This window comes from Mustelus asterias, chromosome 2 (genome assembly GCF_964213995.1).
Source record: "Mustelus asterias chromosome 2, sMusAst1.hap1.1, whole genome shotgun sequence".
Taxonomy (NCBI): domain Eukaryota; kingdom Metazoa; phylum Chordata; class Chondrichthyes; order Carcharhiniformes; family Triakidae; genus Mustelus; species Mustelus asterias.
Genome location: NC_135802.1, coordinates 138,192,253 through 138,215,433, shown reverse-complemented (window position 1 = coordinate 138,215,433; position 23,181 = coordinate 138,192,253). Strand labels below are relative to the sequence as shown.

Here is a 23,181-nt window from a genome sequence, read left to right as displayed (position 1 = left end):
AAACCGGAGAACCCGGAGGAAACCCACACAGAATCGGGGAGAATTTACAAACTCCACACAGACAGTGACCCAAGCCGGGAATCGAACCCATGTCCCTGGCACTGTGAGGCAGATGTGCTAACCACTGTGCCACCAGGCTGCCTGTTGTCCCTGTTGATCTTTAATCACAATTATAATGAGGAATTTGAAGGTTGCGGTACTTGTCGACAACTGGTTGTCATACCTTCGGTTACCTAGCCCTTGAATCCTGGAATAACTACTCTAAACCTCGAGGCATCTCCACCCCTCTCATTTTTGAGATACTCCTTCAAACCTATCTTTTTGACTTAGCTTTTTGTCACCTATCCTAAGTTTTCAATGTAACTTGGTGTTCAATTTTACTTAATAATGTTCCTGTGAAGCACCTTGAAGTATCTTGTTGTTAAAGGCACTGTATAAATGCAAGTTGTTCAGTGCTGAAAGGGTTAACAGGAAAAAATGTGGTCTGTTCAGAAAGCCACCTACTGGCCTTTCTGCTACATTGCATTGCAGTATGACTTATTTCTGCTTTTCATTTCATGTTGTTTTGATAAATGTCATTCAGAGGGAATGCAGTTCGTCTGCCTGAGTAACTAACAGTTTGTCAGTGTTATTAACACATTTTCAGTCCTACAGAAAGTAGTTATGTTTGATGGTTTTAATGTTATTAAATGTGTTTTATTTCATCTCTTTTGGGAAGAGTGGCTATTATCCATCAGTTCTGGTCTAAATTAGAAAGGGAATCATTTTAATGCACAAAGGAGCAGTGTAAGATGTTTTGCTGGTTGAATTTCCCTGGGGCCAGTGAATGATCAGCTCACCAGTGTGAGCACTTCATGTATAAAAAAAAAACTACGGTTGTTTCTGGATAAATAAACAGCCTCCAAATTTAATTTTGGGACAGCAGTTTTCTGTATTAAACGCCCAGTGAATAAAACATCGACTTGCAGCAGCTAAACCAACAATCCTGATCCAGACGTGAAAGTCCTCTCTTCATTTACGGGGTGTGGATATTGCCCCAGAAACTAGTGGGCCATTTCAGTGGGCAATTAAGAGTCAACCGTGTTGCTGTGGGTCTGAAGTCCCTTCTCGGCCAGACTAGGTATGGATGGCACATTTCCTTGAACCAGATGGGTTTTTATGACAATCAGTGTCAGTTGTCATGATCACCATTACTGAAACTGCCTTTCAATTCCAGATGTTTTAATTTAATTTAAATTCCACCAGCTGTTTTGGAGGGAATTGAGCAAATGTCACCAGAGCATTACCAGTCCAGTGACATTACCATAACACCACCATCTCTCCTTGCCACACTTAACAAAGGGCATCTTATTCAAAATCCTTCAAAGAATTAAAAATTCAAATAAATTTATTTTACTTGCCACTTAAACTGACCAATAGCTTGAACACAGTGGAAAAAGCAAAGATCTTTTTAGCATAGTTTTGGCTGTAGCTCAAAAAACCTGATATAATCTGTCAGGACTGAAAAAAAAGTTCTAAAATTAAAATTTCCAGTTAACAGCTGAAAGAGTGACACAGCAAGATTTTATGTTTGCCGTAACAAACAGATTAAAACACTTTTTTTGTCAGCAACTTTTGCCTTTAAAGTGCAGAATGAAATATCTCCCTCGTCTTATTTTTAGCACAAGCAAAAAAAATCCCGCTATCAGGTATACATTACACTATCCTTTTAAGTCAACATTCAAATCCCCCCTGAATCAATCCAAAATGATTCTTGGCTCCTGAGGATTTACTTCTAACCCCAGAACAGTCCTTCACATGAGTATTACTGTAAATCCTCTCGTGCAAGCTAAGCAAATCTTTCAACTTCATTTTAACTCCTCACAAACTTCATCTTTGCAAGCAAAGCTCGAACTTCCACCTACACTATGGCATGGTGAATCATAGTATGTTTGTCCTTAGTCTCTCCCACTCTCGTTTTCATATAATGGCTTCCTCTGTATCCTTCCAATCTCTTGCCCATCACCCGGGCAGCATGAATCACAAGGGCCTTGTATGTAGGCAGAAATGGTTATTAGCTATCCTTTAGACCCGAGCTCTCTTCTATCTTGACTGCCATTGTGTCCAATTGTATATGCCTTGCACTTTCTTCACAGTAAAACAGTCGCGGTCGCCTGTATCATTAATCTCCAATAATAAAACCACACAAGCTTGCTGTCAGGCAGACTTCAGAACAGGTTACATGCCTTCCTTCAGTTTCCTTAAGTTAAAGGCATGATCCCAAATTATAACAATATTATAAACCTCATAATTGTAACAATACAAGTTATCTGGCAAATAACAAGCAGAGCTTTAAGGTGGACTGTCTCTCCAAATCCTTGCTCTTGTGTGCACGCTCTCGCAAAGGACAAGTTTATAATCCTAGCTTTTCACATGTGGGTTTTGGTGATGTGATAGCTGCTATTGGTACACAATGGAGGGCAATCCATATTAACAAAGGAGTTTTTATCTCCCATTGTCAAAGCTATCAAGGTGTCATCGAAACAGATAAGGGTTCTTAGCAACCTCCTTGCATGAAGAGTTTTGTTTAGTCCCTCATTGTTAGTTTCTGGGATCAGAATGTCCAGTAGCCCATTGTCCTTGTGTTTTGTGGAGTACAGGTAGAGGCTGGTGTGAAGTCCATCAGGGGAATGCCTAGACATATCTCCAGGCAAATCCATGTTCAGCGACTTCCAGACTTGACCAAGTTGTACATCAGGTGACTTCTGCAGCCATTTTAAAACTAGTGTCTTTGCAGTTCTGGGTGTTTCTTTCCTTTTAAAAAAAAATCGAAGGCATTACACCAGCTGATGAAACTAATGATTAATACTCCACATTGCACGTGATGACACATCATTGTGATAATTAGATTTTCAAGTTTTGACATATCAATCAATTTTAATCTAGGTAATAACTTTGTTTAGTTTATTAAATTTAATTATATGCTATAGGTCTTTCATGTGATAGCTTTGATTTTTATTTTTGCCACATTAACTATTAGCAAAAGTTAACTTTTGTAAGGGCATTTGGTTGCTGTCTTGTTGACATTAGTTTCGGATTCAAAAGTTCAAGAATCCGCTTGGTGGGATGGACCCCAAGAAGGCTGTCATCATTCACCCCAGTGTCCCATGAATCGGCACCCATTTCTCCAACACTAATCTTTGAGCCACACAGCTGCCACGTGCAAATTACTCTGGCTGCTGTGGACATTTCTGAACAACAGAAGGATGGAGCTCAGTTCACAAGGCAAAATCAGCACTCCCAAGAACACTCAACAACAGTCCCCAACAGGGCAGTGCCTGACACTGACTCTTTTTAACATCGATGTAAGTGACAGGCCCAGCACATCATCATGAAAATGTAGTTATGTCAATGATATTGCTTTGACAACTTGGGCAAAATCTTTCTAAGTTATGGAAGCCATGCTAAATTTTAACCTACAATTGGAAACTGCAACCAAATCCAGCCAAGTCCATCACCTGTGCGTTCCATCTTAAAAATGTAAGGTACGCAACACTCTAGGTGTCACGTGATGTCACCTGCTGTGGAGAAAAACTACCTCATGAACCTGTGATTGCTCCCTAACTTGCCATCCTACCCAAGAGACCCAGACATGAGTGAGCAGCAGCCACAATCTCAGCAGCACAAACTGGCAAAAATTCCTATCCTTTGTACTTCTGCTGCAGCTGTGCTCTTCTTCACAGCTGAGTACTGTGGATGGGTCTCAAGTCTTCTCACCAAACTCGTCGGCGCACAATTTTACTCAGTGCTGAGAATAATCTCTGGAACTCTTGAGATCAGCTCCATTTCGGTGCTTACCAGTCTCCTCAAATACTGCCCCCTCTCCTTTTGATGGGACACCGCAACACACAGAAATGACTCTTACCAGGAGCAACTTGGTCCTTCCACCTATTTGTCCTTCAGTTTATTTGATTTAGTTTAATTGTTTTTCAACAAAAGAATTGGGGCTCCCATCCATAGAGACCATCAAGACCCCCCCCTGCCCCTCCACCCTCACAACTCATCAGATGGTACAAGTAGGGCATTTCCGATTCCATAACACTGATGAAAGATGGAGTAAAGCTTGGGCAACAAACACCAAATAAGCGCATTGTCTCCAACTCAACAACCAGGCTTCAATCTATGGCAGAGCATATGGACCACTCTCCATAGCATACGGACTGGACATGGCCGATGCGGTGCTAAACCTTGACTGGCTGCAACTGGGGAAACCCTGAGCAAACTATGGAGTACATAACATCCTGCTCCCAACTCATGTTTGAGGGCGGCATCCTAGAGCAGCATTGGCTCTCCAGCTGAGCATTGGACTTGACGTTAAAACTGTGACACAACTTCTGCTGCTAAAGCCATATGAAAGAGGAAGAAGGTGGGCTTTACTGTATTTTAGTCCACAATCCTAATTTAACCCTATTGATTTATGTTTTATTATACATCAAGCAGCATCTCTTACTCCCACCTCACCCAATTCATGCACTCACCAAATTCCTTTACACTTGATGAAATCAGCACTTGGGTAGAGCTGCTCTGTGCTAATACTCTAATTATTAATCCGCATATTGATTTACTTCCCCCAATTGGAATTTTGAATTTCCCAGCTCCTAGTTTAAAATCAATGCCCTGGCTTAGAGAGAAAAAACAAGAAGGGGAATACTCACTTGCCTGTTTCCTGGTGACACCACATTGTATGTATTTTTTGAATGCAGTCCACCTGTTCCCAGCCACACTTCTATCTACTCTAGTCTTGCTGAATTCCCATCCTTTTGGTGTCGGGCCTGCCCTGCTGCTGCACTATTATCCCCTCCGGTCTCAGAGTTCCTCCTGCTCCTTGTCTTGGGCACAGATCAGCCATGATCTGACTGGCCAAGCAGGTGAGGGGCTGAATGGTCTTAACACTTGCACTCCTATTACTTGCGGAGCTAGTGCAATTGGAGCATATGTTGACCTGCAGGAAATCTATTCCCTACAGCTTTCTCCCAACTTTTCTTTCTGCTCCTAAATTAACTTTTAGGATCAACTTTCGGGAGGCACCTGTCCTCTGGTTGTCTTTAACAGTATACCAAAGAACTTGGAACGCCTTCAGGTTTCAAAGTCACGTTTATCAGAAAGGATCGAGGGTAGATGGTGGTTGTCTTGTTCACATGCTCTTAAGTATTGATAACAATTGTTGGCATGAGAGTGGTGTGAGGTTATTGATTGATTGCAATAGTCAGTGGTGGTTCAACATTAACTGACAACAAACTTCAACATATAGTTACCCTGAGTCAGAGGTGCAGAAGTTTACATGTTACTAATCTGTTGAGAAACTCTTTAGTGTGTCAGAATAAATGGAGTGACATTAGCTTTCACATTGACCGAGTGACACCAAATGGTGAAGGTAACAAAGTTGAAATTTTTTTTTAAAATGCTTGTGTAGTTTTGCTGTTTTTTTTTGTTAAATATGCTTTAATTAGCCAATCAAAACATAAACCTTAGGTTACGAGGACTGAATGTGATAATGGAGTTTTTGTCTTCCAACCTTGCTTCAAGGTACTTGCTCAAACTTCTATATTTGGGAGTGAGAAAAGGAATTACACTAACTACTAATGCTAGTGCTGTAGATTTATTTCCATATTGTGAGCTTTTTGATGTAATAAAAGTGCATTGGGAATATATTTGAATTTCTTCAGCCAGAGAGTAGTGAATCTGTGGAACTCTTTGCCGGAGAAGGTTGTGGAGGCCAGATTGTTGAGTGTCTTGAAGACAGAGATGGATGGGTTCTTGATTAATAAGGGGATCGGGCATTATGGGGAAAAGGCAGGAGAATGGGAATGAGAAAAATATCAGCCATGATTGAATGACTTGATGGGCTGAGTGGCCTAATTCTGCTCCTATGTCTTATGCATATTTTCAGAACTTTCTTCTGAGATTCATCCTTTACCTAAATGGAGCTGATATTGCTGTATAGCGATATCAGGTGGAGCGTAAAATCCCTTTTAGCTAAAGACTGCCTCGGGCCCCCCTCCTTGTACATTGTGAAATATTGAATCCAATCTTTGTTTGGAAAATGCTTCCCTTAGGTGTGCAATGAAACTTGCTTTTATCTGATTTGGTAACAAGCCTTGGCTCAACACAGAGTGGAGTGACAACAGTAAAAAGAACACAGACACTGGAAATCCAAAATTTAAACAGAAATGATTGGAAATGATCAGTAGGTCGGGCAGCAACTGTGGAATGGGAAACAGTTGTTTTAAGTCAATGACGTTTGGTCAGGTTCCATCTGGTATTCCCATACTTGTGCCATCAGTTCTGACAATAGTTCTCACAGCTCCAAGGACCTGGGTTCGATTCCCGGTTTGGGTCACTGTCTGTGTGGAGTTTGCACATTCTCCCCATGTCTGTGTGGGTTTCCTCCGGGTGCTCCGGTTTCCTCCCACAGTCGAAAGATGTGCGGATTAGGCTGATTGGCAATGCAAAATTGCCCCTTAGGGATGTGTAGGTTAGAGGGATTAGTGGGGTACATGTGTGGGGTAGTGGGGGTAAGGGATTGTTGTCGGTGCAGACTCGATGGGCCGAATGGCCTCCTTCTGCACAGTAGGGATTCTATGATTCTATGAATAGGTTATCAACCTGAAACATTAACTCTTCCACTTCCTGACCTGCTGAATATTTCCAACACTTAGAATTGTGCTGCTCTAATAAAAACTATCATCTTGTGCATCTGCTACTTCCATTGCCCCATTATTGATGGCTGTGCCTTCAGCTGCCACGGCCTTAAGCTTTGGAATTCTCTCATTGAAACTTATGCCTGTCTGCCTCTTGCTGCTCCTTCCAGCCACCCCTCAAAACCTACCTCACCTGTCCTAGTATGTTTGTGTGGTTCATTGTCAACTTTTGTTCAATGAGGTTGTAAAGTGCCTTGAGATGTTTTACTGTGTTAAAGACATTGTATAAATGCAAGTTACTGTAAACTTCAATTATTGAAGTTGCATGGAGTGGAACCACTTTTACATTGAAGGGTGAAGAGAAAGGAATGGTTTTATTTAATAAAGAAACTTAAAGTATTTTTGTTTGTTTAGGAAATGACGATGGTTACTACACCGCCATTATGCTGAAAAAGTCCCGAGTGAAATTGTTGAAACAAGAGATAACACCTTTCCCAACCTCCTCCATGATGAGAAATCTTCTCACTGCTCAGGTAAGAAGGATGTACGATGATCTGTCTGAAGAGAAAATCAGTTATCAATTGTCATATTGTACAAAGAACCAGCCTTATAAACTGCATCCTAGTCATCTTTCATGGAGGGTAAAAATCATTTTCCAGTGCAAACGTGTTTAAAAAATGTTTAAAGTCTGATGTAGAAGTTCTGAAGATCAAGCTCTTGGTTGGTGAGCATAATGTATGTGGCCGAATGTTATCCTGTAATTGTAAATAAGTATGTTTTGAGTAGAATTAGAGAAGATGGAATAATTGGACAAAAATTTTTCATGCATCAAATTAACCCCAGAGTCTCTAATTACTCTCTCCCACTTGTACAGTTGCCTCTGCTGTAATTCTAGAATATCTCTTTTATCACTCCTCATTCCATCAGCTGTAATCTATCAAGGAAAATGCTTCAATCTCGGAATAAGTGGTTAGCAGTTAGGATGCACTACCTATAAAAGATTCAATAGCAGCCTTCAAAGATGTATTGGCTAAGTACTTGAAGGAGAAAAGGTTGCAGGAGTATAGGAAAAGAGCGGACAAGTGGGGTTAATGGGGTTGCACTTCGAAAGAGCTGTGCAACTTCTGTTCTGTCAGCCAAAGTAACCTCTAGCTTAATTATGGCAAAATGGAAGGCATCTCTTTTGGTGTTTGCCAGAATCTATGTGCTGCTTGCTTCGTCTTCCAACATCCACCCTGGCTGTCGCTTTTGGCTGTGTCAGGAGCAAAACTTATTTTTTTGTGCAATACTTATTCCCTTAGCCCCTTCTATACCCACTTTGCTGCCAAATGCATTTTCCACCGTGCTGAGGATACCAATGACTCATTTCTAAAGTACTGAGGGGTGTTTATTGTTTTTTGTTTAAGTTCACCATACCTTTCTGAAACTTCTGTGGCGTGCTTAAAACTATTCTTCTTCAAAGGTAGGTCTGACCCATAGCACTGCATTCTCCACCATGGGTAGGGCAAAGAGTTCACTTAGAACAGAGATTGAGCCCCATGTTGTTGGCACCAATCTGATCTACAGCGGCCGTCCAGTTAACTAAGCCTCAGTGGCAATTGTTACATGCGGCAATGCACAATTTTGCATGCATGATGCAACCTGGAACTGTCGATAGTGATGGCAGAGACTCCAATTTCTTTCCATATATGCCTGACCAGGAAATTAACCTGTTCTTATTGCCTGCCATTGGCATATGTTGGAAGGATTTGCAAGTTGATACACAGCCAGTTTGGTCACATGATGAACGCAGTTTCCTTGGTCATCAAGTCCTGGAGTGGTACTTGAACACAGAGCGTCTGGCTCAGAGACAGGGGCGCTACCACTGCGCCACAAGACCTTCTCTTAAAACTGTGTGGTCACAAAATAGACCCTGTTGTAAGTCCTGCCATAAATCCTACCCGCCTCCAACTCTATCATTGACAGTACCAAAACACCCTTTCTAAACCAGTCAATCTGAGCTTTCACAGCTTGCCTTTTTAGAAAGGTGCCATATAGTTACAAGTCCTGGCTAGATTGATGATGATTGAGTTATTCCTATGTCAGTTGTGCCTTAACATAACTGATTCTGTAAATGCAGTTTGCAGCATGTAACTATCCTCCACTAACCTATGAGGGGAGACCATAAGATATAGGCGCATAATTAGGCCATTTGGTCCATCGAGTCCGTTCCGCCATTCAATCATGGCTGATATGATTCTCATCCCCATTCTCCTGCCTTCTCCCCTTATTGATCAAGAACCTATCTATCTCTGTCTTAAAGATATTCAATGACCCGGCCTTCACAGCCGTCTGTGGCAATGAGTTCCACAGATTCACCACCCTCTGGCTGAAGAAATTCCTCCTCATCTTAATTTTAAAGGAGCGTCCCTTCACTCTGAGGTTAAAAGAAGAAGAGATTGCTGCTTTTAAATGGAGACTGCTGTAGTTTCAGTCCAGGGTTCTGTTTGCTTCACTTATAGAGACTCTTTGCTGCAAAATAGACCTTGCTGTAAGTCCTGCCATAAATCCTGCCCGCCCTCCAACTCTATCACTGACAGTGCCAAAACACCCTTTCTAAAATAATTTCATAAGGATGACCAAGTTGTCCCTGTCTTATTAATAGGATGAACAATCCACATGGGAACTCTTCTCCCTCCACCCTTTCAGAGGCACAATTAATAAAGGAACTCCAAACTTAAAATTTATTTGCAACAAAACTAAAGGAAACTTAAAAAGCTAAGTCATAACATAATTGTTAATGACTGTGTATTCTTTCATGCCAACTGGGATATAATACAGCTACTGAAATTTCAGGGAATAAGATAGAGTTCAGTTTTGCCTTGGATTTTGCTGACTACTTAACTTTTTCGTTTTGAGTTTTGTTCAACATCTAACTCCTCCTCCTCCCCTCAAAAATATACCATTGGATACTAATTGGTCATTCCTTTCCCTTGAAGCTGAGGAAACGTTAAACATTAACTCCCATTTCTCAAGAAAATTCTCAAAAATTACTCAATTAGTTTCCAAAAGTGAAGCAGAATTTTTTTTTACAAAAATTGGGATATACTTGAATATCTTTTAAACATGGCTTATCATGCGAAGGAGATGGATTGTGATTTGCAGATAAGTGTGACGTTCCAGCACTGCAGTGGCAATTTCATAGAAGTGCTGAAAAGTAATGTGTCCAACCACACTCTGTTACAGGTAAACATAGCAGGGAATGAACTCTGCCTCATGACTTCCCACCTGGAGAGCACTAGGGCACATTCTAAGGAACGGATGAAACAGCTGGAGATTGTCCTGAAGAAAATCAAAGAAGCGCCGGCGAGTGCCACTGTAATATTCGGAGGTGATACCAATTTGAGAGACCAGGAGGTGAGTGTGTTACAAAAAGTGCATTAGGGTTTCATTAGTTTTGCCCAACTTTCATAGGATTACACAGGAGATAGGGCACAGAAAGACAGGCCATTCTGGCCCAACCACTCCATGTCAGTGTTTATGCTGCACTGGACCCCCTCTCACCTTTGCTTATCTAAATTGTACCCGTCTACTTCCATCTCCCTGTTGCTGAGAATATGATTTCAGAAATAAGGGCAACTATCTTGCTTCATTTTTGAATTTTTATCTTTGTCATTTGTTGACACTCCACAGCCACAAATACTGGGAGAGAAAGGTAGTTAAAAGGGGAAAACCGTTAAGACATTAATGATGCACTGCTGCTGTGCAAAGATGTGATCTTCCCATCCCCATCTTTTCGGGCATAAAGGTTTCTTCGGGTAATGTGCCTCAGTTCCTGTTCACTGTATTCTCTGCTGCAATCCTGAAGATTTTTCTTTCCAAAGTTAACCTTTTATTCTGAAACCTATCTTCATTCAATCCCCTTCCTTTTACCTTGTCATTCCTGCTACGCTCTACAACCTTTGATAGTTTTTAAACTGGATACTTTAGTCCTTGACCTGAATTTAAGAGAAGTTAAGGGAGGGGCTACATCATGTTCGCTACTTGTGTAGCCACTTCCAGGGAACCTTCTTTCTTCCGCTCTTGTTTAAGAGCCAGATGGGCATTTTATTTTTCCCACTTGGAATAAGATTACATCTCATTGCTTTATTATTGATGAGAAGTTTCTGCTGCCCCATTAAAAAAAAAACTGAGCTGAACAAAAATATTATTTAATAGGAAAAAACGTTCCTTTTAAAGTCCTTGAGAGCAAAACATCCTGCTGCCTCTGATCTCATTATTCTTCCAGCTCTGTAGCGTTTCAGGTCTAATCAAAGGGCCAAAATACTGACATCTTCTTTACTGGATGTCACTTTTTGAAGCTCCAACTCTTCATTTGTCTTCTGACCTGTATATAGAATTTTCAACATTTGACTTGGCATCCACATTTCAAAGCTCTCTATTTTCTTCCATAGATCTTTATTTATTGTCCAGGTTTCTGGAGCATACAAGGAAGTGGATAGAATGTACCATCTTCTGACAATTTCCTTGATACAGTTTGAGTTTTCTTTTTGTTAACATGTCATTCATCGACACAGAATTACTTCTGGTTGTTTCTTATTGTCACGAACCCGGCTGATGTTACCTACGAGGGTGTCCCAACTTGGAAACACTGACTCGTGGTGGTGTCTAGTTTTGTTTACAGGAATGGTGTAAGGGGCCATGTGTGAGACCCAATGAGAACAGTAAACAGGCCAGTCATAGTATAACATTTATTAAAGACTATTGCAGTAAAGAAAAGACACATATACACAAACAGGACAATAATGATCTAAGCCAGTTATGTACAAGAAGCTACTAAACACACTCTCACAGTTTAAGTAGGAATTACCCTTATTTTGTTTCAAAGTACATTCATGAGATCTGAACTCTTTTAGGACTTCCCTCTTCCCAAACAACATTCAATCCCATAGATCTATAAGTAGAGGCCAACTTATAGTTACCACACTGTATATGATTGAGTAGTTCTCTTGGTTCAGGGAAGATATGGTTTTTAACTGCTTCCATGAAGGTTTCCTCTACTCTTGCTTCTGAGTTGCTAGCTAGAACCAACTTACAGTCTACTGGTTGGACAACCTGTCTCTTAGGCTGCTCGATGGAATCTGCCCCCTGCCCCCATAGAAATATTGCCTATTATATGTTGTTCCCCTTTGAAGATTCTGTCTGTATATTTAGCTAACTCCCCTCAGCCTCTTAGTTCTAAAAGATTATCTTTTGTACGCCTTCCCTGGATGGTGCAATAGTCGACCCAAAGTGTTTCCTATTAACAGGATGATGTATTTCTTTTGATCTGTCTACAACTGTTAACCTCGTTATTGGATTCACATTCTGTGAAATATCTTTTAAACTGCTGGTGGCTTTGGACCTGCTGGCACATTCAAGACACTACCCTTCTGAATTCAGCATCACATTTACATTTTTCTGTTATCATTTGTCCTGAAACTTATCTGCTGGTTCTATTAATATTGGACTATTTATCCAGAGGTCTGGACTAATGATCCAGACATGAGTTCAGATCCCTCCACAGCAACTGGGAAATTTAAATTCAGTTGAATAACTAAATTAATCTGGAATTAAAAAATAGCTAGTTCTAGTAATAGAGAATGTGGAACTACTGGATTGTCATAAAACTAGTTATCTAACTGTCATCCTTTCCCAGACCCACGGCAATGTGATCGATTCCAGTTATGTCAAACTTTTATGAAAAACTAATATGAACAAAATCAGTCAGACCCAGCTGACAGTGACCTAGAAGCTGCAATGGCACACCCAGTTCATTCAACTTTGCAAAGTTCCTCACTAACTTCTGCCAGTTTATGTCAAAATTGGGAGAGCTGTACTACAGACTTATCAAGCATCAGCCTGATACAATCGTATTCACCGGATCATACATCTACAGCCAATGTCTCAGATTCTTTTATAGCCATCACTGGGTAAGTTCTGTTCTGCCAGAGGTAATAGTGGTATACATTGGAAGGGAGTTGTCCTGTGTCAACTCAAGGTTGACTCCAGACCTGTGAAGTCTCCTGACATCAGGTCAAACACCATTTGGAAGAAGCACTTAAGGTAGCAAGGGTGCAGAATGTACTCTGGGTGGGAGATTTCAATATCCATCACCAAGAATAAGTTGGTAGCACCACTACTGATCAGGTTTGCCAGACTGGGCCAGCGGCAGGTGGTGAGAGAATGGGAAATTGGGCCTGTGAGCCTTACATCAGTGGTGGGGAAATTATTGGAGAAGATTCTTCGGGACAGGATGTATTCACATCTGGAAGAGAATAGGCTTAATAGCGATAGGCAGCATGGCTTTGTGAAGGGGAGGTCGTGTCTCACAAACTTGATTGAGTTCTTTCAGGAAGTCATTTAAAAAAATGATCAGGACAGGGCAGTGGATGTTGTATACATGAACTTTAGTAAAGCCTTCGATAAGGTTCCTCATGGCAGGCTGATACAGAAGATGAAGTCGTGTGGGATCTGAGGTGAGCTGGTAAGATGAATACAAAACTGGCTTGGGCATAGAAAGCAGAGAGCAGCAGTGGAAGGGTACTTTTCTAACTGGAGGTCTGTGGAAAGGCTGCAGAAGCGATTTACCAGGATGTTGCCTTGTTTGGAGGATATGGACTATGAAGAAAGGTTGAACAAACGTGGATTGTTTTCATTGCAGCGACAGAGAATGAGGGGGGACCTGATAGAGGTTTACAAGATTATGACAGGCTTGGATAGAGTGGATAGTCAGAGTCCTTTTCTCAGGGTCAAAGGGTCAATTACTCGGGGGCATAGGTTGAAAATGAGAGGGGGAAAGTTTAAAAGAGATGTAAGGGGCAAGTTTTTCACACAGGGTAGTGAATGCCTGGAACGTGTTGCCGGAGGAGGTGGTGGAAGCAGATTCTATAACAATGTTCAAGAGGCATCTGGATAGATACATGAATAGGCAGGGAATAGAGGGAATATGGACCACGTAGAGACAAGAAAATATTAGATTAAAGCGGCATCTGTGTCGGGACAGACATGATGGGCCAAAGGGCCTGTTCCTGTGCTGTACTGTTCTTTTGTTCTTTGAAAACATGTTTAACCTCGTCTTCACTAGTCTGGCTGTCTCAGATGTGTCTAACCATTACAGTATTGATAGGAGTATCCACGTTACAGTCCTGATCTGGACCAAAAGTCCCATCTTTACACTGAAGATGGTCTGCACTGTGTTATGTGGCACTATCATTGTGCTAATTGGGATAGAATCCGTAGAGTGCAGAAGGAGACTATCAGGCCCATCAAGTCTGCACTGACTCTCCGAAACAACATCCTGCCCATCCTCACCAGAAGTGCAGAAGTGATCCATCTCTGCCACCACCTCTTGCCTGTTTTCAGCGATTTCAAGTAATCCTGCACAATATCAAGAAACCGATGAGTACACTGGATACAGCAAAGGCTATGAACTGTAACAGCATACCAACTGTAGTGCTGTGGTGAACCATCGTTGGTTCCCACTAGATAGTACTGAGCCAGGGTCTGGCCAGTACTACAAGTATGTATATATGTTGCTGTTGGGGGTTAGGGATGGGTTGTTCTACTTGTTGCTGTTGGGGTTAGGGTTGGGTTGTTACAACTTGTATTATAGTTATTGTGGTACATCCCAGTCGGGCTCCGCCTCCTGGGAGAGGTATAAAGGTCTCTGCTCTGTCTGGAACCCCTCAGTCTGGGATCATGTATATAATTAGTAGCTGCCTTGTTACAGCAAATAAAAGCCTTTATTTCCTGAGCATCAAGCCTCGTGTGTGATAACGCGCATCAATTTTATTTGCTGTAAATAAACTCTCGTCGAAGAAAAAAAAAGAGTATGGAGCAGATACTGAAGCCTGAACGACTTACACTGGATCAACGTGCGGCGGGCGCCTCTAACACCTTCGACCACTGGCTGAAGTGTTTCGAAGACGACCTGGCAGCCTCCGCAGCGGTCGCCACAGATGATGACAGACTCTGGGTCCTCCATGCGAGGGTAAGCGACACTGTCTACCTCGCGATCCGTGTGGCCACTGATTGCACAAAGGCCCTCGAGCTTCTGAAGAAGCGTCATATCAAACTGCCCAACGAAATACACGCTCGTTACCTCTTAGCCACTCGACGACGGCAGTCTGGCGAAACGATGGAGGAATACGCGAACGAGCTCCTACAGCTAGCCAGGGGCTGTAACTGCAAAGCTGTGTCGGCTGAGCAGAGTATGAACGACCTCGCCCGAGATGCGTTTGTGGCGGGAGTCGGATCGTCGTACATTCGACTCAAACTACTGGAGAAAGGTAACCTTGACCTTACCCAGGCAATAGAGCTAGCAGAGATGCTGGAGACGGCCTCCAAAAGCCTAGTATTGTATCCTGAAGACCACGTGGAGACAACGTGGCAGGAGCAGTCGCCAATCCCTCCTCGTCCCTCAGGTTCGAAATGCTGCGTAATGGCGTGCTCACACTCGGGCCAGACGACGGCAGCAGCTCCGGGCGGCCCGCGGTGTTACTTCTGTGGGGGAGCGAAGCATACTCGGCAACGGTGTCCCGCTAAAGCTGTGTTGTGCTCCGCCTGCGGTAAGAAGGGGCACTATTCGAAAGTGCGCCGATCTAAATCTGCTTCTCGGAACAGCAGTGCGGCCTGCGATTCCTCAGAGCCCGGTTCTTCATCGTCAAAATCATCGAGGGTTTCGTCCACGTGCGAGGCCGGGACGACGCCATTACGGTCGATGGAGTCGGAGATGTGTGACCACCAGGGGTCGCTGAGTTTGGCGCCATCACCCACGTGCGACCTATGGGAGCGGCCATGTTGGTCGGCACCGACCGCGAACGACCAGCAGGGGTCATCCTCGTCAATTTCAGCTGCCTGCAGTGGCGCTCATGAACCAACGGTGGCGTCGATCATCCTGGACCAGGCCAAGCCTCATAGACTTGACAAGTCTATGATGGACATTCAGGTAAACGACCACTTGATTTATTGTCTGTTTGACAGCGGGAGCACTCAGAGTTTTATCCACCCAGACGCTGTGAAGCGGTGTGGACTCCAGATTCAACCTGTCAAACAGACAATTTCTATGGCATCAAGGTCCCGGTCTGTCACCGTGCTAGGGAGTTGCGTGGTAACTTTAACGGTGCAAGGCACAGTTTACGAGCATTTCAAGCTCCTAGTGTTGCCGCACCTTTGCGCGCCAATACTTCTCGGACTAAACTTCATGGTCCACTTGAGGAGTGTAACCCTACAGTACGGTGGGCCACTCCCTTCGCTTTCAGTGGGAGAACAGCAGCCTCCAAATTGCCCAACGCGCCCCGCCTGTAGTCTCTCGACGCTGAAGATCACCACACCCTCCCTGTTCCAGAATCTTGTAAGAAGTTTAACAACGCCAGGTTAAAGTCCAACAGGTTTATTTGGTAGCAAAAGCCACACAAGCTTTCGGAGCTCAGAATCTTGTGCCAGGCTGCAAGCCCATTGCGACTAAGAGTAGGCATTACAGCGCTGAGGATCGGATCTTCATTCGATCTGAAGTTCAGCGGCTCCTCAAGGAAAGGATCGTACAACCTAGCGCTAGTCCGTGGAGAGCGCAGGTCATGGTGGTCAAGAGTGGGAACAAACCCCGGATGGTCATTGACTATAGTCAGACCATTAATAGATACACGCAGCTGGATGCGTATCCCCTCCCGCGCATATCTGACCTGGTCAATCAGATTGCGCAGTACCGGGTGTTCTCCACCATAGACCTCAAGTCTGCCTACCACCAACTCCCCATTCGCCCAGAGGACCGACAGTACACGGCTTTTGAGGCGGATGGTCGCTTGTATCACTTTCTCAGGGTTCCCTTTGGTGTCACCAATGGGGTCTCGGTCTTCCAGCGTGCTATGGACCGAATGGTGGACCAGAACGGGCTGCGGGCTACCTTCCCGTACCTGGATAACGTCATCATCTGCGGCCATGACCAGCAGGACCACGACACAAATCTCCTGAATTTCCTACGCACTGCATCTCGCCTGAACCTGACCTACAACAGGGAGAAGTGTGTGGTTCGTACACGCCGTTTAGCCATCCTCGGATACGTGGTGGAAAACGGGGTCATTGGCCCTGATCCAGACCGTATGCGCCCCCTCTCTGAACTTCCCCTGCCCACTAGTGCAAAAGCACTGAGAAGATGCTTAGGCTTCTTCTCTTATTATGCACAGTGGGTTCCCAATTACGCGGACAAAGCCCGTCCGCTCATTAAGTCCACTTCTTTTCCCCTAACACCAGAGGCCCGATTGGCCTTTGATAAATTAAAAGCCGACATCGCGAAAGCTACGATGCACGCTGTTGATGAGTCCATCCCCTTTCAGGTGGAGAGCGATGCATCTGATTTCGCCCTGGCCGCCACACTTAACCAGGCGGGCAGGCCCGTCGCCTTTTTTTCCCGCACCCTCCAAGGCCCCGAAATTCGGCATTCAGCGGTGGAAAAGGAGGCCCAGGCCATTGTGGAGGCCGTCAGGCACTGGCGCCATTACTTGGCGGGAAAACGGTTCACCCTGATCACGGACCAGCGGTCCGTGGCGTTCATGTTTAAAAGCACGCTGAGGGGCAAGATCAAGAACGACAAGATCTTGCGGTGGAGAATTGAACTCTCCACCTATAACTATGACATCATGTATCGTCCAGGGAAACTCAATGAGCCCTCAGATGCCCTCTCGTGTGGAACATGCGCCAGTATACAGGAGGACCGTTTGCAGGCTCTCCATAATGACCTATGCCATCCTGGGGTCACTCGGCTCTACCACTTTATAAAAGCCCGCAATCTGCCCTACTCGGTGGAGGACGTCGGGTCCATAACAAGAAGCTGTCGGGTATGCGCGGAATGCAAGCCGCACTTTTACCGACCTGACCGGGCACAATTAGTCAAGGCCACTCGTCCCTTCGAGAGACTGAGTGTCGATTTTAAGGGCCCCTTCCCTCAACAGATCGGAATGTGTACTTCCTCAACATCATTGACGAGTACTCTAGATTCCCTTTTGTTATTCCCTGCTCTGATACATCCGCTGCCACGGTTATCAAGGCATTCCGTGATCTTTTTACCCTGTTCGGGTACCCCAGCTACATTCACAGCGACAGGGGCTCGTCGTTCATGAGCGATGACTTGAGGCAATACCTGCTCTCATACGGGATTGTCTCTAGTAGAACCACGAGCTACAACCCTAGGGGTAACGGACAGGTGGAACGTGAGAATGCTACAGTCTGGAAGGCTGTCTTACTGGCATTGAAGTCAAAAAGCCTTCCAGTCTCCCGTTGGCAAGAGGTGCTCCCTGATGCGCTCCATTCCATACGCTCACTCCTGTGTACGGCAACCAACGCTACTCCCCATGAGAGGATGTTTTCATTCCCTCGGAAGTCTTCCTCTGGGACCTCATTACCGTCTTGGTTGACGTACTCAGGACCTGTCCTCCTGCGGCGACATGCAAGGGCCCGCAAGTCCGACCCGTTGGTCGAACAGGTCCATCTCCTCCACGCCAACCCTCAGTATGCCTATGTGGCATACCCTGATGGGCGAGAGGACACTGTCTCGATCTGAGACCTGGCGCCAGCAGGGGACGTAGCAACCCCTGTCGCTCCCATACCCCCTGTTACAAACCCCATGACTCTTGTTTCCCCTCCGGACATGGCGCGGGCAGCATCGGGACCATTACTTAACCCTTTTACTTCCGTGTACAGCTTGCCTGAGTCCAGAGGATGGTCGCCACTTCAGGGCGTGTCGGAACTCCATGGATTACCGTCACCTCAGGGTCAACCGGCCCGTGAGTCTGTGGAGGAACAGTTGGACATCGCCTTGGGGAGAACGCCACCGCAAGTGCCTACTCCGGTGTCATCGCCGGTATTGAGGAGGTCACAACGACGGTGCGGTCCCCCTGACCGTCTGAACTTATAGACTGATGACAAATTATTCTGTTTTTGTACCCCGCCGGCCTTTGTCTTCAAAGGAGGGGTGAATGTGGTGAACCATCGTTGGTTCCCACTAGATAGTACTGAGCCAGGGTCTGGCCAGTACTACAAGTATGTATATATGTTGCTGTTGGGGTTAGGGATGGGTTGTTCTACTTGTTGCTGTTGGGGTTAGGGTTGGGTTGTTATACCTTGTATTATAGTTATTGTGGTACATCCCAGTCGGGCTCCGCCTCCTGGGAGAGGTATAAAGGTCTCTGCTCTGTCTGGGACCCCTCAGTCTGGGATCGTGTATATAATTAGTAGCTGCCTTGTTACAGCAAATAAAAGCCTTTATTTCCTGAGCATCAAGCCTCGTGTGTGATAACGCGCATCAAGTGCCAAAGACTTTTGGTTCAAAAACTATCTGACTGCTTCTGGTTAAGCTTCTGGTTAAGCTTTTCCAGTGCAAATACAACACTGACATTTACCTGGCAATGTAGAAAATTGCCCAGATATGCCTCTTTCATCTAATATGACCACAAAAAGCAGAACAAATCCAATCTGGCCGATTACCACTCCAGCATTCACTCTCAATCATAACACAATGATGGAAACTGTCGTTGACAGTGTTATCAAGTGGCACCTACACATCAATAACCTCATCAGTGCTTGGTTTGGGTTCTGCTAGGACCACTTGGCTCCTGACCTCATTACAGTCTTGGCTAAACAGAGGTAAACCTAGCACAAAGGAAGATGGTTTTCTAGCTTAATTAGACACGTCACACACACATTGTAGCTACGTGAGCAGGTCAGAGACTGGAATTGCTGCAAAGTGGTACCTTCTCGCAGCTCAAAGCCTCTCCAGCATCTACAAGACACAAGTCAGTCGTTATGGGATATACTGCACTTGCTTGAATGAATCCAGCGCCAGCAGCACTTGCAGATCTCCCAGGCTAAAGCTGGATTTGCACATAATTCACCATCTTAAAACATTCACTCTCTTCACCAGTGGCAGCTGTGTGCACTGTATACAAGATCATTGCAGCAATTTGCCAGGATTTCTTCAATATCACCTGCAACCAGCATTACTGTGAAGAATAAGACCAACATGCCTTTGGGACACCACCAATAGTAAGTTCCCCTCCTAGGTGGCACACCATCCTGACTTGGGCATATATTGCTGGGTTAAAATGCTGGATCTCCTAACTGAACAGCACTGTGGGAGTGCTAACTCCCAATGGTTCAAGAAGGTGGTTCACCATCACCTTCTCAAGGGCAGTTAGGTTTGGACGATAAATGTTGACCTTGTCCATAAAACCCACATCTCTTGAATAAATAAAAGAATCCCGATATGACCTAGATGCTGTGAAATGGAGCAGTTGTGTTCGAGGTTCTCAGTGGAGATCAAAACCAGCTTGGAGCACTACATGCCAACTTGCTTGACCACATGAAGAGTCAGGTAAAAGCTTTGGTGTAATTCTTGTTATGACATTACACAATAGTGCATCTGCGCAGTACTTTATGCACATTGATCCTTTCAAGTGAACTCTCATTCCATTTTAGCAATAGTTAGTGATATTAAACCAGTATATGCAATCTGCACAATGGACAGTTTACCGAAGCCGTCTTGTAAATTCTGGCCTCCTAACTCTCAGATCAGAAGGAGATGGTCACGGGAAATGCCAGAAGATTTAATGGACTTGCAATGCTTTGGTAAAGCTTGGTTCCTCATTCTCTTGCTTTACTTTCTATTCTATCAGCTAGTGCACCCTGCAAACCCCTGCCCTCCAATGGAACATCCATGAAGGGAGAAGTTACAAGTATGAACATGCTAGGGTGTGTCACATGAACACAAATATTGCCTGCAGTCTGATTATTAATCTTTCACTCTGCGTTTTCTTTTCATAATCTTACAACTGAATGTTTTCAGTTGAACATTTTTTCCAATATTTAGTTATATACTGGAGTGTGGGGGTTCTTCAGTTAGAATTCTTTTTGTAACAGAGAATGGATTTAATATATCTCCTTCCATAAATCCTCAGCAGCTTCCCAAAGGACACTCTCTTTCTTTGTTTGGAAGTTAACGATTGACTTGGGAGCATTTTAATATTACTGAAGTAGACCTGAGTAACCTGAACTGGATAACCTCACTACATATTGGAAAGCACCTGGCTTCCACCCAGTGTTAGTCCAAGGTGTTGAACTTGATGAAGGAAGATTTAGGGGTTTAAATATCTTGGTGTGTGGTCACCGACATAAAGTTTAATGTGGTGCATTGTGCAGGTAAATCTTCTTTTTTCACTTTGTGCTTTCTTCACAGGTTGCGAAGGTTGGAGGTTTGCCAGCTGGTGTCTTGGACGTCTGGGAATTCTTAAACAAACCTGAACACTGCCAGTATACTTGGGACACTAAAACTAATAACAACCTGAAGGCCCGTTACACTTGCAGGCTCCGCTTTGACCGTGTGTTTTATAGGACGGCCAGCGAAGGTCAGATTGTCCCACAGCAGATGACCCTCATGGGACAAGACAAGTTGGATTGTGGGCGGTTTTGCAGTGATCACTGGGGGCTCCTATGTGACTTCGATGTCATTTTGTGAGATGGATGGATGGAAAGCAATGCACAAAGTAGAATTGCACTTCAAAGCGCTCTATCTGTGTGATTGTGATAATGCAAATATTCCGCGTTCTTTGACCAGGTATCTCAACAGGTTTTCATTGATTAAAATCATCACAGTACATTACATTTATTTTGCAGTCCAATTCTGGAGGGCAAGGATATGTTTTGAGTGAAATGGAAAAGTTTATTCAGCTGTGCTGTAAGCGTTAAGTTGTGTTGCTGCAGCAGCGCTTCCAATAGATTGGGAGTACTTGATGCTGAGGCTAAGTGTTTTCAGTGATAATCTGTTCTTTTCTTTGAATCATGTAAACTATATTCTTGCTTTGATTAATATGAAAAAATCCTGCAACTTGCTTTTAAATCGGTATGACAGAATGTCTTTTATAATTTACGTTCTATACTGCTGTCTTGCCTCTTCGAAATGCCGGCGTTGCACTGGGGTGGGCACAGCAAGAAGTCTCACAACACCAGGTTCAAGTCCAACAGGTTTATTTGGAATCATGAGCTTTTGGAGCGCTGCCCCTTCATCAGGTGAGTGATGAAGGAGCAGCGCTCCGAAAGCTCGTGATTCCAAATAAACCTGTTGGACTTTAACCTGGTGTTCTGAGACTTGCCTCTTCATCAGTGTAGCTGTGATGGATAGTTTGGAAATATAGTTTTGTACATTGGTGCAGTATGCTCACGGCACCAAAGTGCACTACGTCTGTCAAATGTAACCCTAAACCTGTGAACTTATGGAGGTAAAGGTGGGAAAATTCCCCTTTTTCCATATTGTGGCAGCGTGCTATTGATGAGCGATTTTTGCTTTTAAATATCTTTTTAATTTTAATGTTACAAATAAAGAGAACTTTTAACCATCTACAAAGAAATCATGATGCATTTTCTTTTGCCAGGAATGTATTACTGAATAAAATGCAAATTTTCTATTTTCGTAATGGTACAGAGATGCAGACTGGTAGAAGAGCAAAGTGCAATAGCCTATAGGAAGGAAATGCCCTTTTCACAGATGTTCAGAGTTTCTGATTTCCATTGTGCTGTGAGGAAGGAATATCAGATGGGAGAGTACTTGCAAGGACACAAAGACTTAGAAACTAGACGAGGAAGAACACCATTGACCGAAGCCCTAGAACTATATTAACCTGAGCTTTCTGGAGCAGGGGTGTAACTGACTGAAATCTAGATGGAGAGGGTTATTGTGCATATGCTACATCATGTAAACTATATGTAGTTCCATCCCATTCCAATCAGTTGGCTGGTGAGGATAAGAATTGATTACTGCAGCTCTTGCTCCTTCCAGTTCCCAGTAAGTACAGAGGAAATGGCTTGTACGAAGTTTACGATTCTGCCTCTGCTGTTGTCCACTGTTCTTTTTTCCTATGCACATATGTTGTTTGTTTGTTTTTAGGATTCCTGTGCTTTAAACCTATTTAGCTGCAGCCTCTTTTTTTTTGAGATACCACTACAAACCACCAATAAAATAGAGAACGCGTCTTAATATTGTTACAAAGAGGGGAACCTTGGAAATAATCTACAACTGTCAGAGCTTTACAGGCTACAAAGCCCAGTGATGGTAATGAACAGATCTATTTGTGTTTTACACAGTGGGCAAGTGTTTCTTGGTAGACTATGCTCCTGGCAGAAATGCTGTATTGGTACAGGAATTCGTGTGAAGTCTCAGACCTGTGCCATCTAAAACCTCTGCTAAAGTTGGTAAGTGATAGAAGCTGTGCGGTACAACCATTCGCTACCAATGATCATAATCAGTAATATAAATACCGCAAGATCTCATTTGTAGTTCTTGGATTTCCTAAGTTAGTTAATACTTTTGGAGGTAAGCAGAAAAGGGTCAGTGGAAATTCTCAGAAGGCCAGGCTTCAGCAGTGAGACGTGATACGTACTTTTGGGAAATAATAGGAATTATCTATAGATTACTAAACATAGATTTGTACTTACTTGG

At 43.8% G+C, this 23,181-nt stretch overlaps 1 protein-coding gene across 2 annotated transcripts in view; it reads left to right on the top strand.

Moving 5' to 3' along the window:
- tdp2b (tyrosyl-DNA phosphodiesterase 2b) overlaps nucleotides 1-22,374 on the top strand; it is a 43,823-nt gene extending 21,449 nt beyond the window's left edge. For both annotated transcript variants that reach the window (XM_078241936.1, XM_078241941.1), the window contains exons 5-7: nucleotides 7,095-7,213; nucleotides 9,906-10,076; nucleotides 20,926-22,374. In XM_078241936.1, the coding sequence (XP_078098062.1) occupies nucleotides 7,095-7,213; nucleotides 9,906-10,076; nucleotides 20,926-21,204 (569 nt within the window). In that variant the 3' untranslated portion in view covers nucleotides 21,205-22,374. The remainder of the gene's footprint in view (nucleotides 1-7,094; nucleotides 7,214-9,905; nucleotides 10,077-20,925) is intronic.
- The last annotated feature ends 807 nt before the right edge of the window (nucleotides 22,375-23,181 follow it).